This window comes from Hemiscyllium ocellatum, chromosome 12, assembly GCF_020745735.1.
Source record: "Hemiscyllium ocellatum isolate sHemOce1 chromosome 12, sHemOce1.pat.X.cur, whole genome shotgun sequence".
NCBI lineage: Eukaryota > Metazoa > Chordata > Chondrichthyes > Orectolobiformes > Hemiscylliidae > Hemiscyllium > Hemiscyllium ocellatum.
This window is the reverse complement of record NC_083412.1, coordinates 11,597,845-11,610,901: the sequence shown is the minus strand read 5'-3', so window position 1 is coordinate 11,610,901 and position 13,057 is coordinate 11,597,845. Positions and strand designations below refer to the sequence as shown.

The window sequence follows — 13,057 nt, the reverse complement described above, 5'->3', positions numbered from 1 at the left end:
GTTCGGTGGTTCAGGGATGATGGTGAGAGGCACTTTGTCAAAGGGCAATGGAAATCTGGAACTTTCTCCATCACCCTACAGCAGCAGCAACCCCTCCCCCCACCAGATAGGCAAGATACTGACTAAGCATTATTTAAGGGGAGGCAATGGCTTTGTGGTATTATTGCTAGGCTACTAATCGAGATACCCAGGCATTGTTCTGTGAAACTGGGTTCAAACTTTGCTATGGCAGATGGTGGAATGTGAATTCAATAAAAATCTGAAATGAAGAGTCAAACATTGACCATCAGCCCTTTGCCAATTGTCAGAAAAGCCCATCTTGTTCACCAATATCCTTTAGAGAAGGAAAGTGTTGTCTGGCCCGTGTGTGACTCCAGACCCACAGCCATGTGGATGATTCTCAAATACCCTGCGGGCAATTAGGGATAGGCAATAAATTCTGACCTATTTTGAATGAATTTTAAAAAAGGTGTTACAGGCCCAAGAATGCACATTGCTAACAGTGACTGACACTGGTTTCCTCTGGTGTGGTAATGTACTGGTTGTGGGAAGAACTTCACCCTATGTAGGTATTTAGGTTTAGCAACGCAGTTCAATCTCCACTCCATCCGCCACGACCATGGTTGCAGTATGCTGTCTCCCTCTAACCTCCATCAGCTGAGAGTTAAAGGCAGCAGGCGTGTGGGCACACTATTACCCTCCAGTTGTCCTCCCAGGTGGCATCCTATGCCGAAACGGATGTGTGTCCGCCATTTCTTCAATGTCTTCCAGCTCCCGCCCCTGTGCAGGTACTGTGGCTGTACCTACACCGAATGAACTGCAGCAAACTTAAAGAGAAGGCACCACACCATTCGAATGGGAATGTTATGATGGGGCTTTGCCAGTGACGCTCATATCTTGAGAATGCATATTAGAAGCACAGTATTAGCATTTCAAACAGCAGGCTTCACAGCACCTCTCTGTTCCTTAACTAAACAGCAGGAAACATGACTCAGAAGGAAGTATTCATTTTTTATTCAAACTTATAGATTCCTGGCAAGATGTCATTTTATATCATACATTTTAAATAGGAAATAATCCAAACTGTGTAGCATATAAAATTCCGTACATATTTGTAATCCTTACATATACTGTTAAAATAATACTGAATAAATATTGAACATATACGCATGTAGAGAGATAGCTGATAAACTGACTGATCCATTAACTGCAGCCACACTAAGCTGGTTGTGATATAGGTGGTTGTGATATATGTCACAAAGCTTTGGCAATTTTAGATGTTTTGTCTGAAAAGTGGGCTTTCCACCATCAGACTTTGATTGCGGTGTGTTTAAATCTCCTGAATTTACCGAACGTCTGAGCTCTCTACTGTGTAACTGACTTTGGTGCTTGTAACAGCTCCTTCCCCTGACACACTTGCTTTTTTGAGAGGAATCCATCTCAATGTACTTGCACCAGTATTGTCAGGCCAAGAGAAAGATCAGCGCTGGCCAGAGGTCACAGTGTCACTGCTGGTGGGCAATCCAAAGGGTGACTTTCAGCATCTGACTCTAATGAGCACCATGAGCCATTTGTTACTTTTAAAGAAATCATTACTGGGGAAACACCATAATGCACACCCCATCCCACAATGCAGTTCTAACCGCATTGATCTTGTTCATGTTAGATCTTGGCAACTTCACTTCAAGGGCCTATGTATCTCTGACAGGAACCCACTTTACTCAGGGGCCTGGAGTCTGATTGGAGATGACAAGAGGAAAGGCTGACCTTGCAAGCGGAGATTATAAATCGAAATATATAAACACGATCTTATTCTGTATAACGTAGACCAGCTAACCATTTTAATACTGTATCAAAAATACATGAATGTCCTTTGAATACTGTTGAACCACTTTAAAGTTTGATCATCTTTGTTTGGGTCCTGCGAAGGGCACTCAGAGATTATACAGAAGGCATGCTCACACACCTGGGCATGTATACCTGGCACCAAAACACACACCTGAGGCACAAATACTTGGCACTGAGACAGATACCTGGGCACATACATACATACACTTGCCAACAGCTGCACTGGATCGGCAGAAACTCTCAGCAATGTCAGTAAAATAATTTGTTAGTTTAATGATTAAAACTGTATAATTGTCAAAACCTTCAAGATAACATAAAGCCATGGCAGTGGTTTGGAGGGCGAGTCTCATTTCATATACATATATATAAATATATATAAACTTTGCATGCAAAATGAGGTTACAGTGATATGAAGTTCTCCCTAAACCATAAACTGTGTATAACCTTCAGCTCCCGTCACAATGACATCCATCCAAATTCTCATGGTCTCGGGTGACGGTGCAGTCATATAGAAGATTCGGTCTCTTGTCTTCACACTGAAGGTGAGCAGGGGGTTGGGACTCTGAAACAATGTACAAGGTTTAAAGCACGGTGACTAAGAGGGCTTATCAGCCTGCAATGTTTCCACATTACACAGAATCTATACTGAGGTGATATTCCAACGGAATCTCTCTATTCCCTTCCTCAAAAGGACAGCCTGTCCCTCTGACATTCATTGTCCTGTCAGCACATTCCAGGAACCAAGCAATTAACCGGCCCTGCCCTTGTTATTATCCTGTTGCTTGGTTGCCTGGCAGTGCTTCACAGGGAGAGCTTTAAATAATAGTTTTTGAAGATAGGTATCAACTTTCCAGACACGAGCTTAGGGCCGAGTAAGGTAAAGATCCACACTCCCACCGAGACAGGAGGTCAGGGCAGGGTCATGACCCACACTCCCACCTAGATAGGAGGTCAGGGCAGGGTCATGACCCACACTCCCACCTAGACAGGAGGTCAGGGCAGGGTCATGACCCACACCCCCACAGAGACAGGAGGTCAGGGCAGGGTCATGACCCACACTCCCACCGAGGTGGAGGACAGGGCAGGGTCATGACCCACACCCCTACCCCTACCGAGACAGGAGGTCAGGGCAGGGTCATGACCCACACCCCTACCGAGACAGGAGGTCAGGGCAGGGTCATGACCCACACTCCCACCTAGACAGGAGGTTAGGGCAGGGTCATGACCCACACCCCCATAGAGACAGGTGGTCAGTGCAGGGTCATGACCCACACTCCCACCGAGGCAGAGGACAGGGCAGGGTCATGACCCACACTCCCACCGAGGCAGAGGTCAGGGCAAGGTCATGACCCACACTCCCACCTAGACAGGAGGTCAGGGCAGGGTCATGACCCACACCCCTACCCCTACCGAGACAGGAGGTCAGGGCAGGGTCATGACCCACACTCCCACCTAGACAGGAGGTCAGGGCAGGGTCATGACCCACACCTCCACAGAGACAGGAGGTCAGTGCAAGGTCATGACCCACACTCCCACCTAGAGAGGAGGTCAGGGCAAGGTCATGACCCACACTCCCACCGAGACAGGAGGTCAGGGCAAGGGTCATGACCCACACTCCCACCTAGACAGAGGTCAGGGCAGGTCATGACCCACACTCCCACCGAGACAGGAGGTGAGGGCAGGGTCATGATCCGTACTTTCACCTGGACAGGAACTTAGTATGAAGGGAATCAACAGTGCCCGTTCTGCACTCTCATCACCCACCCGCAGGCCTCAAGCTCACCGAATACACTGGGAGCGACTGAAGAAGAAAGCCAACCGTTTTACTTCCAGAATGTGTGTCTCATAAGCTTCCTCCTTCAATAGTAACAACAGACTGGCCCTGGACGAGGTTACTGTGACAGTGTTGTTGACTCCAGTGACACTCCAGTTACCCAGAGTACATGGACTTCACCAATATGGCTACTGGAGAAACATCTGCAGTAATAATGAATGCAAACTGGATGCTGGCCCATACTTCATAGGGAACTGAGTATAAAGGGAGGAAGGTTTCGCTACAACTAAACCAGACCCTAGTCAAACCACAGCTGGAAAACTGTCAACAATTTGGTGTTGCGGATCTGAGGAAGATACTGGAGGCAGTCCTGTGAGGGTTCATTGGGCTGATATAGGTATGGAAGGATTATGTTACAAGGAGAGGTTGAATGTGTTTGGCCTGTACTCATTGGCGTTTAAAAGAATGAGAGGCAACCTTATTAAACCTAAAAGATTCTTAGGCAACTTGTCAAGGTAGATGTAGATAGGACTGTCTCAGACCAGAGGACATAATCTCACCATGGGGAGTCATACATTTAAGACAGAGATGAAAAGGGATTCCTTCTTTCAGAGGGTAGTGAATCTGTGGAAATCTTTACCACAAAGGGCCGTAGAGGCTGGACCAGTAAGTATAATCATGGCTGAGACAGACAGAGTTTTACTCAGAAAGAGAATCAAAAGTTACAGGGTAAGGCAAGAAAGTGGAGTTGAGGACTATTAGATCATTCATGATCTCATTAAGCAGACTTGACGGGCTGAGTGGCCTACTTCTGTCCCTCCATCTTACACAGGTTGACTCACACTGCTCCTCTACCACGTCACAGTCAAAGCAGCTGCACCCTGACTTACTACTTACAGCAGCCCTCAGTCGGTACTCAGTACACTGTGTCCCTCCCTTCCATTACAGGGCATTAAAAGGACCTTCAGTACATGAATTATCTTTATCTATATATCAGGATGTGAGTTGCTGAGTGAGCAGAGTTATGAAGCCTGGAATAAAGAGAGGTTCGGCACGTTAACGTATAACATTGAATCAAGGTCAGTGAATTCCCCATGGGAGAGGCCATTGAAATGGTGATAGTGGGAGTGGTAGCACTGTTTGCTTCAGTTTGTCACATTTGGATTTGTACATGACCACAGGTTCAAACCTGACACTGTATTAAAACCCTGGAGATTAATTACCTTGTGCGCATTCTTCAAATGGTCATAATAGACCTCCTCGATTGCCTGAAAGTATATCACTCCTTTCAATTTGGTTTCATGTTTATCTGCAGAGAAAGAGAGAGATGGGCTTATCAATGTTGGTAATCCTGAGACATTAACACATTAGGAGTTACCTTCACAGAGGGCTCAAGGAGGTCAACCATCTCTCATTGACAGCAGCGATCCCTGACACTTCTCCCTCACTCACTAACCCCCCCACCCCAACCTTCCCCTTCACATGCCCCCACTCATTCTTAAATACTGACACTCTCCAATAGTCCAACTCATTACACTCTGCACCACAGCGTTCCCAATCTCCACCTGAACCTAGTGTTAACACTGTCCATCCTCTAGAAACACCACTCACACCTCCTCCCCTCCGACCCTGAACCATCACTCACACATCCTGCCTGAAGTCACTCACACCCCCAACCTCCCCCAGAAACATCACTCACCACCACTACCACTCCCCTCAACATGTCACTCACATCTCCCCCTCACCCCCCCATAGAAAAGTCAGTCACCAGCAACCCCCCCCCCCCCCGATCCCATAAACATCACTCACCCGAATTCTCCCCAGAAACCTCACTCAGAACCCTCCAACCCCTGACAACATCACTCAGACCCAGGGGAAGGGTCCTTTTTGGCACTGGGGGGGGGGGGGGGGTTGCTGTTGGTGATGAATAAAGGGAGTGGTGCCATTACAAACAAAAACACCAGCAAAAAAGGGAGCGGCTCCACATCGAGGGCTGGCAGTGGGCCTGGGTTGGGAAACACTGGCTTTTCCGGCTGCGTTTGGGTATCTCCACTCTCTTCCAGCTCCTGATAAGTGGGCAGGACCAGGACAGTGCGGCAGAACGGAGCTCCTGGAAGAACACGGTGAGTGAGCAGGACAACAGTGGCATGTTCCTTGCAGACTCGGTGAAATGATTCGAATGAAAGCAAAATACTGTGGGTGCTGCAGATCGAAAGTGACAACAAAGGGCTGGAGAAACTCAGCAGGTCTGACAGCGTCTGTGAACAAAGAAGCAAAATTAACATTTCAAGCCTGAAATGCTTCATCTTCAGAACGCAGTTCTGAAAAATTGACATTTCCGACTCTGTTTCTCCCTCCTCAGGATGCTGCCGACCTACTGAATTTCTCTTGCTCTTTCCGCTGGTATTCCAGGTCACTCCCATGCCGGGGCTAGTGATGTGATCTTGGGAACTGCTGGCTTGCCGTACAAGCCCCACAGGGATGTGGGCTCATCCCACACGATGTGGTTGAGCCCTGCTCTGGGGATCCCACCCAGAACCAAGAACCAGGAGCAATCGAGGTGAAGACTTTCAGCAGAATGGTACCAGTGACGTGGAGCGATGAGAATGAGAAACCGGGCTGTATATCTGACTACGACCTTGGGAGAACACAGTATGTGCCCAAAGTCTTGCTTCATTCGGATCAAGGACAGAGGTGAGACCACTTCCAGTGGCGGGTAGGATGGATGAGCAGAAGGCCCAGGGACCTGCAAAATTCCAGAAGAAGACATGTGGGAATATTTCCTCTAAGCCTCATAGTGAGGGGACGAATGGCCTCAGTTTCTAAAGAGGAGTCCATACAATGTTGCTGGGAGCCCCCCTACCTGCATAATAGGACAGAGTCCGTTTGTTACGGTCAAAGACGAACCAACGCTTCTTCCAGGTTTTAATTTTGCCGCCCATTTTGATCAAGAAGCCTCGACACGTCTTCTCCGTCAGGGACACGTGGTAGCAGGTCTCCACGTTGTGCCCGGCTGTTTCGATGTGGGTTCGCAGGTCAAAGTCTCCCTTTCTAACCGGGAGGTAGCGGGTCAGAGGTCGGGCCTGCAAGGAGAGCATCCAAAACGTCAACCCTCATTACATCTACACCCTTCCGCTGTGGCTTTTGTTTTGTATCTTTGCTGGAGGAGAATATTCCCGAGGCTTACTGCAGGAGCGATGATCATAGCAAATAGGAAGATAATAGGTCAGGTAACTTAAAGCAAAGAGGCAGAATTGTCTTAAAGGAGGGATAAAAGAGGACGTAACTCCATCCCTTAGGGCCAGGACAACTGAAGATGCAGTCACTAAAGGTGGAGGAATTAAAATCAGGGAAGCACAAGAGGCCAGAGTTACAGAACATCAGATACCTCAGAGAGTTAATACTGATGTTGCTGCCCCACCTATGTTTGGTGCTGGATGCTAGCGTGGTTTCTGGATGGATCACATTCTGTCGCTTGCATCAACTGAAAGCTCATCACGTGCTAGCCAGGGTAGAAATGAAAGAATAGGCAGGGCGAACACGTGGCTGGAGGGATGGTGTAGGAGGGAGGGCTTCAGGTTTGTGGAACATTGGGACCAATTCTGGGGAGGGTGGGACTATTACAAATTGAATGGACTACGCCTGAACCAGGCCTGGAACCGATGTCCTTGGGGGAGTTTTTGCGACTGCTGCTGTGGAGGGTTTAAACTAATGTGGCAGGGGGCTGGGAAGCAGAAGACAAGACTAGTAGGCAGCGAGGTGGAGACTGTAAGGATCAGGAAGTTAGCATTACCAAGGGGAAGAGTAGGCAGACAGCAGATGGACTCAAAGGAACTGGTCGTCTGAAGTTTAATGCAAGGAGTATAGTGGGTAAGGCAAACAAACTTAGGGCTTGGATTGGTGCCTGGGAGTATGATGTTATTGCACTCACAGAGACTTGGGTGAAAGAAAGGCATGATGATTGGCAATTAAAATGTTCCAGGATATACAAAGTTAAAAATCACACAACACCAGGTTTAATTGGAAGCACACTAGCTTTCGGAGTAACGCTCCTTCATCAGGTGATAGTGGAGGGCTCGATCGTAACACAGAATTTATAGCAAAAATTTGCAGGGTGATGTAACTGAAATTATACATTCAAAAACTGATTGTCTGTTAAGCCTTTCATCTGTTACAATACAGTGATAGTTTCACTTCTTTCATGTGTAAATCACAAAACCCTTCTTTTTAAAGTTGCATTCTCGGGTTAGCTGTTAACAATGGTGATAGCTAGACAATATGTTGAAGGTGTTCCAGGACATAGATGCTTCAAACAGGACAGGGAGGGAATTAAAGGTGGGGGGGGTGATTGCATTGCTGGTCAGGAACGCTATCACGGCTGTGCTAAAGGAGGACACTATGGAGCTCATGGGTAGTGAGGCATTATGGGTGGAGCTGAGAAATAAGAAGGGTGTAATTACGTTGTTGGGGCTGTATTACAGACCTCCCAGCAGTGAGCGTGAGGTAGGAGAACAAATAGGTAAACAGATCATGGAAAGATATAGAGGCAACAGAGTGGTGGTGATGGGAGATTTTAATTTTCCCAACACTGTGTCAACTAGGAAGGGCAAGATTCATGAACCGTGGGTGACAGGAGAAATCGTACGACTAGCCAAGAGGAAAAGGGAAGAGTACATAAGGTACAGGCTGTTAAGAACAGAATGGGCCCAGGAGGAATATTGAGAGAGCAGGACAAGTCTTAAACGAGGAATCAAGCGGGCTAAATGGGGTCATGAAATAGCTTTAGTGAGCAGAATTAAGGAGAATCCCAAAGCATTTTATTCTTATATAAGAAGCAAGCGGGTAACTAGAGAAAGGATTGGTCCACTATAGGATAATGAAGGAAGGCTGTGTGTCGAACCTGAGAGAATGGGTGAGATTCTCAATGATTACTTTGCATTTAGTGTTCACTGAGGAGAGGAACATGATGAATCTTGAGATTAGAGATAGGAGTTTGTTTACTCTGGGTCACATTGACATAAGTAGGGAAGATGTGTTGGGTAGGCTAAAGGTAAAAACAATGACTGCAGATGCTGGAAACTAGATTCTGGATCAGTGGTGCTGGAAGAGCACAGCAGTTCAGGCAGCATCCAAGGAGCAGCAAAATCGACGTTTCGGGCAAAAGCCCTTCATCAGGAATAAAGGCAGAGAACCTGAAGCGTGGAGAGATAAGCTAGAGGAGGGTGGGGGTGGGGAGAAAGTAGCATAGAGTACAGTAGGTGAGTGGGGGAGAGGATGAAGGTGATAGGTCAGGGAGGAGAGGGTGGAGTGGATAGGTGGAAAAGGAGCTAGGCAGGTAGGACAAGTCCGGACAAGTCATGGGGACAGTGCTGAGCTGGAAGTTTGGAACTAAGGTGAGGTGGGGGAAAGGGAAATGAGGAAACTGTTGAAGTCCACGTTGATGCCCTGGGGTTGAAGTGTTCCAGAGGCGGAAGATGAGACGTCCTTCCTCCAGGCGTCTGGTGGTGAGGGAGCAGCGGTGAAGGAGGCCCAGGACCTCCATGTCCTCGGCAGAGTGGGAGGGGGAGTTGAAATGTTGGGCCACGGGGCGGTGTGTTTGATTGGTGCAGGTGTCCCGGAGATGTTCCCTAAAGCGCTCTGCTAGGAGGTGTCCAGTCTCCCCAATGTAGAGGAGACCGCATCGGGAGCAGCGGATACAATAAATGATATTGGTGGATGTGCAGGTAAAACTTTGATGGATGTGGAAGGCTCCTTTAGGGCCTTGGATAGAGGTGAGGGAGGAGGTGTGGGCACAGGTTTTACAATTCCTGCAGTGGCAGGGGAAGGTGCCAGGATGGGAGGTTGGGTCGAAGGGGGGCGTGGAGGGTAGTCACGGAGGGAACGGTCTTTGCAGAAGGCGGAAAGGGGTGGGGAGGGAAATATATCCCTGGTGGTGGAGTCTTTTTGGAGGTGGCGGAAATGTCAGAGGATGATTTGGTTTATGCAAAGGTTTGTAGGGTGGAAGGTGAGCACCAGGGGCATTCTGTCCTTGTTACGGTTGGAGGGGTGGGGTCTGAGGGCGGAGGTGCGGGATGTGGACGAGATGCATTGGAGGGCATCTTTAACCATGTGGGAGGGAAAATTGCGGTCTCTAAAGAAGGAGGCCATCTGGTGTGTTCTGTGGTGGAACTGGTCCTCCTGGGAGCAGATACGGCGGAGGAATTGGGAATATGGGATGGCATTTTTGCAAGAGGTCGGGTGGGAAGAGGTGTAATCCAGGTAGCTGTGGGAGTCAGTGGGTTTGTAAAAAATGTCAGTGTCAAGTCGGTCGTCATTGATGGAGATGGAGAGGTCCAGGAAGGGGAGGGAGGTGTCAGAGATGGTCCAGGTAAATTTGAGGTCAGGGTGGTTATTCAAATCCCCAGGACCGGCTGGAATCTATCCCAGGTTGCTGAGGGAGGCATGAGAGGAGATAGATGGGGCCCTGACAGATATCTTTGTAGCATCCTTAAACACAGGTGAGGTGCCAGAGGACTGGAGGGTTGCTCATGTTGTCCCCCTGTAAAAGAAGGGTAGTAGGGATATTCCAGTTAACTACAGACCAGTGAGCCTGACGTCAATGGTGGGAAAATTGCTGGAGAAGGTACTGAGGTATAAGATCTATTTATATTTGTAAACGATTGGGCTTATCAGTGATAGGCAACATGGTTTTTTGCAGGAGAGATCGTGCCTTACCAACTTAATAGAGTTCTTCGAGGAAGTGACCAAACTGATAGATGAAGGAAGGGCTGTTGATGTCATATACATGGACTTTAGTAAGGCATTTAATAAGGTTCCCCATGGTAGACTAATGGAGAAAATGAAGTCACATGATGTGCAGGGTGTTCTAGATAGTTGGATAAAGAACTGGTTGAGCAACAAGAGACAGAGTGTAGTAGTTGAAGGGAATTTCTCGAAATGGAGAAAGGTGACCAGTGGTGTTCCACAGGGGTCAGTGCTGGGGCCACTGTTGTTTGTTTTATACATAAATGATCTGGAAGAGGGCACTGTTGGCATGATCAGCAAGTTTGCAGATGACACGAAAATTGATGGAGTAGCAGAAAGCATAAGGGACTGTCAAAGAATACAGGAAGATATAGATAGAGTTGGGCGGAAAAGTGGCAGATGGGGTTCAATCCGGGTAAATGTGAGGTGATGCATTTTGAGAGGTCTAATTCTAGAGCGAATTATACAGTAAATGGAAGAGCCTTGGGAAAAGTTGATGAGCCGAGAAAACTGGGAGTGCAGGTCCATTGTACCCTGAAGGTTGCTGCACAGGTGGATAGAGTGGTCACGGAGGCATATAGTATGCTTGCCTTCATTGGACGGGGTATTGAGTATAAGAGCTGGCAAGTCATGTTAAAATTGTACAAGACATTGGTTCAGCCGCATTTAGAATACTGTGTACAGTTCTGGTCACCACATTACCAAAAGGATGTGGACGCTTTGGAGAGAGTGCAGAGAAGGTTTACGAGGATGTTGCCTGTTCTGGAAGGTACTAGCTATGAAGAGAGGTTGAATAGGATTGTTTTCATGAGAAAAAAGGAGATTAAGCGGGGGTGACCTATTTGAAGTCTACAAAACCATGAAGGGTATGGACAGGGTGGATAGAGATAAGCTTATTCCCAGGGATCCAATAATGAGAGGTCACATGTACAAAGTGAGAGGAGAAAAGTTTAAGGGGATACACGTGGAAAGCACTTCACACAGAGGGTGGTGGGTGCCTGGAATGCGTTGCCAGCAGAGGTAGAAGAGGCAGGCACAGTGGATTCATTTAAGGTGCATCTGGACAGATACATGAGTAGATGAGAGCAGAGGGATACAGATCCTCAGGAATTGGGTGATAGGTTTAGGCAGTGGATTTGGATCAGCTCAGGCTTGGAGGGCTGGAGGGCCTGTTCCTGGGCTATAAATTTTCTTTGTTCTTTGTGATCGAGCATTTTTAGAACCACAGAATCCCCACAGTGCAGACAGAGGCCATTCAGCCTATCAAGTCTGCACTGACCCTCCAAAGGGCAGCCCACCCTATTGCCAGAACGCCATCTTCACTGCACTTAACCTAGCTTGCCTGTACAACCTTGAACACTATGGGTAATTTAGCATGGCCAAGCCACATAATCTGCACATCTTTGGACTGTGGGAGGAAACTGGAGCACCCGGAGGAAACCCACGCAGACACGGGGAGAACGTGCAAACTACATGCAGACAGTCACTCAAGGCTGGAATCGAACCTGGGACCCTGGTGCTGTGAGGCAACAGTGCCATTTCAACTTGTGTTGTTAACATTTCAACAGCTTTGCAAAACCTTGTCCCAATTTTTTCCATCACCCCCTCCCACCAGCACTGAACCAGAGTGCAGGAGCATGGGGTACATTCACCAGCAATGATACCTGGGGAGGGCCAGTTATACAAACCCAGGGGCTTGTATTCCTTGGAATTTGAATGGCCAGGGGTGGTGAGATTTGAGGTCTTGAAGATAATTTGCCGGGATGAATAGTAACCAGAAAGGAGCAGGAACCAGATAAAAGTAAGTTTGGAAATATCCCAAACATTGCTGGGTGCCTTGGTAAAAAGTGACAAAGGAGGCATTAAATTGCATTTTGTGATAATAATTATTAATAGTAAATAAATCATAAAAATTAGGAATGAAAGCTGCATTTGTAGCCAATGCCACTAGGTGGAGCACTTTGAGTAAAAAATGAGGTCTGCAGATGCTGGAGATCACAGCTGCAAATGTGTTGCTGGTCAAAGCACAGCAGGTTAGGCAGCATCTCAGGAATAGAGAATTCGACGTTTCGAGCATAAGCCCCGATTCCTGATGAAGGGCTTATGCTCGAAACGTCGAATTCTCTATTCCTGAGATGCTGCCTAACCTGCTGTGCTTTGACCAGCAACACATTTGCAGCAGGTGGAGCACTTTACCCACATGCGCAAAATTGGAGCAACAGCTGGTGATAACCTGATAATATGAATAATATTTGTTCTAAATACTTAATGCTACATCAGCTCACCACCTCCTTTCCTCTCTTTACTTTAGATAACAGATTTTAAACAATGAGCTGTGTTGGTATCAGGTCAGGACGGTACTGTATGTGTAAGAATGCCCCACTTGGGGGCTGATGAGTCTCCGCACACTGTGTCTAACTGAGATTTGACATTTGGATAGCCCAGCTAATCCAGTGGGCCAGCTGATGGGGGCAGCCTGGGCTGCAGGCTTTACCACGTGAACTTAACACCTTGGGGAAATACATGTTTCTAGCAATCATAACATGCTGTTAAAACTTGCCAAAGGGGTTAGTTAAAAACTATGTATTATGAGTAATTCAAATATTTTGAGAATGTGCCCAAAGATCTCCTTCCATCAAATGCTTCACCACAGTACTGTGATCAGTTGAAACTACGCTCTGGGAAGATAGC

The 13,057-nt window shown here is 47.5% G+C and overlaps 1 protein-coding gene across 11 annotated transcripts in view; it reads right to left on the bottom strand.

Annotated features, from left to right (window-relative positions):
* Positions 1-1,039: 1,039 nt before the first annotated feature.
* phldb2b (pleckstrin homology-like domain, family B, member 2b) overlaps positions 1,040-13,057 on the bottom strand; it is a 261,470-nt gene continuing 249,452 nt past the window's right edge. For all 11 annotated transcript variants that reach the window (XM_060833320.1, XM_060833318.1, XM_060833319.1 and 8 more), the window contains 3 exons: positions 6,486-6,705; positions 4,846-4,931; positions 1,040-2,410 (listed from right to left, as the gene is read on the bottom strand). In XM_060833320.1, coding sequence (XP_060689303.1) covers positions 2,270-2,410; positions 4,846-4,931; positions 6,486-6,705 — 447 coding nt within the window. In that variant the 3' untranslated portion in view covers positions 1,040-2,269. The remainder of the gene's footprint in view (positions 2,411-4,845; positions 4,932-6,485; positions 6,706-13,057) is intronic.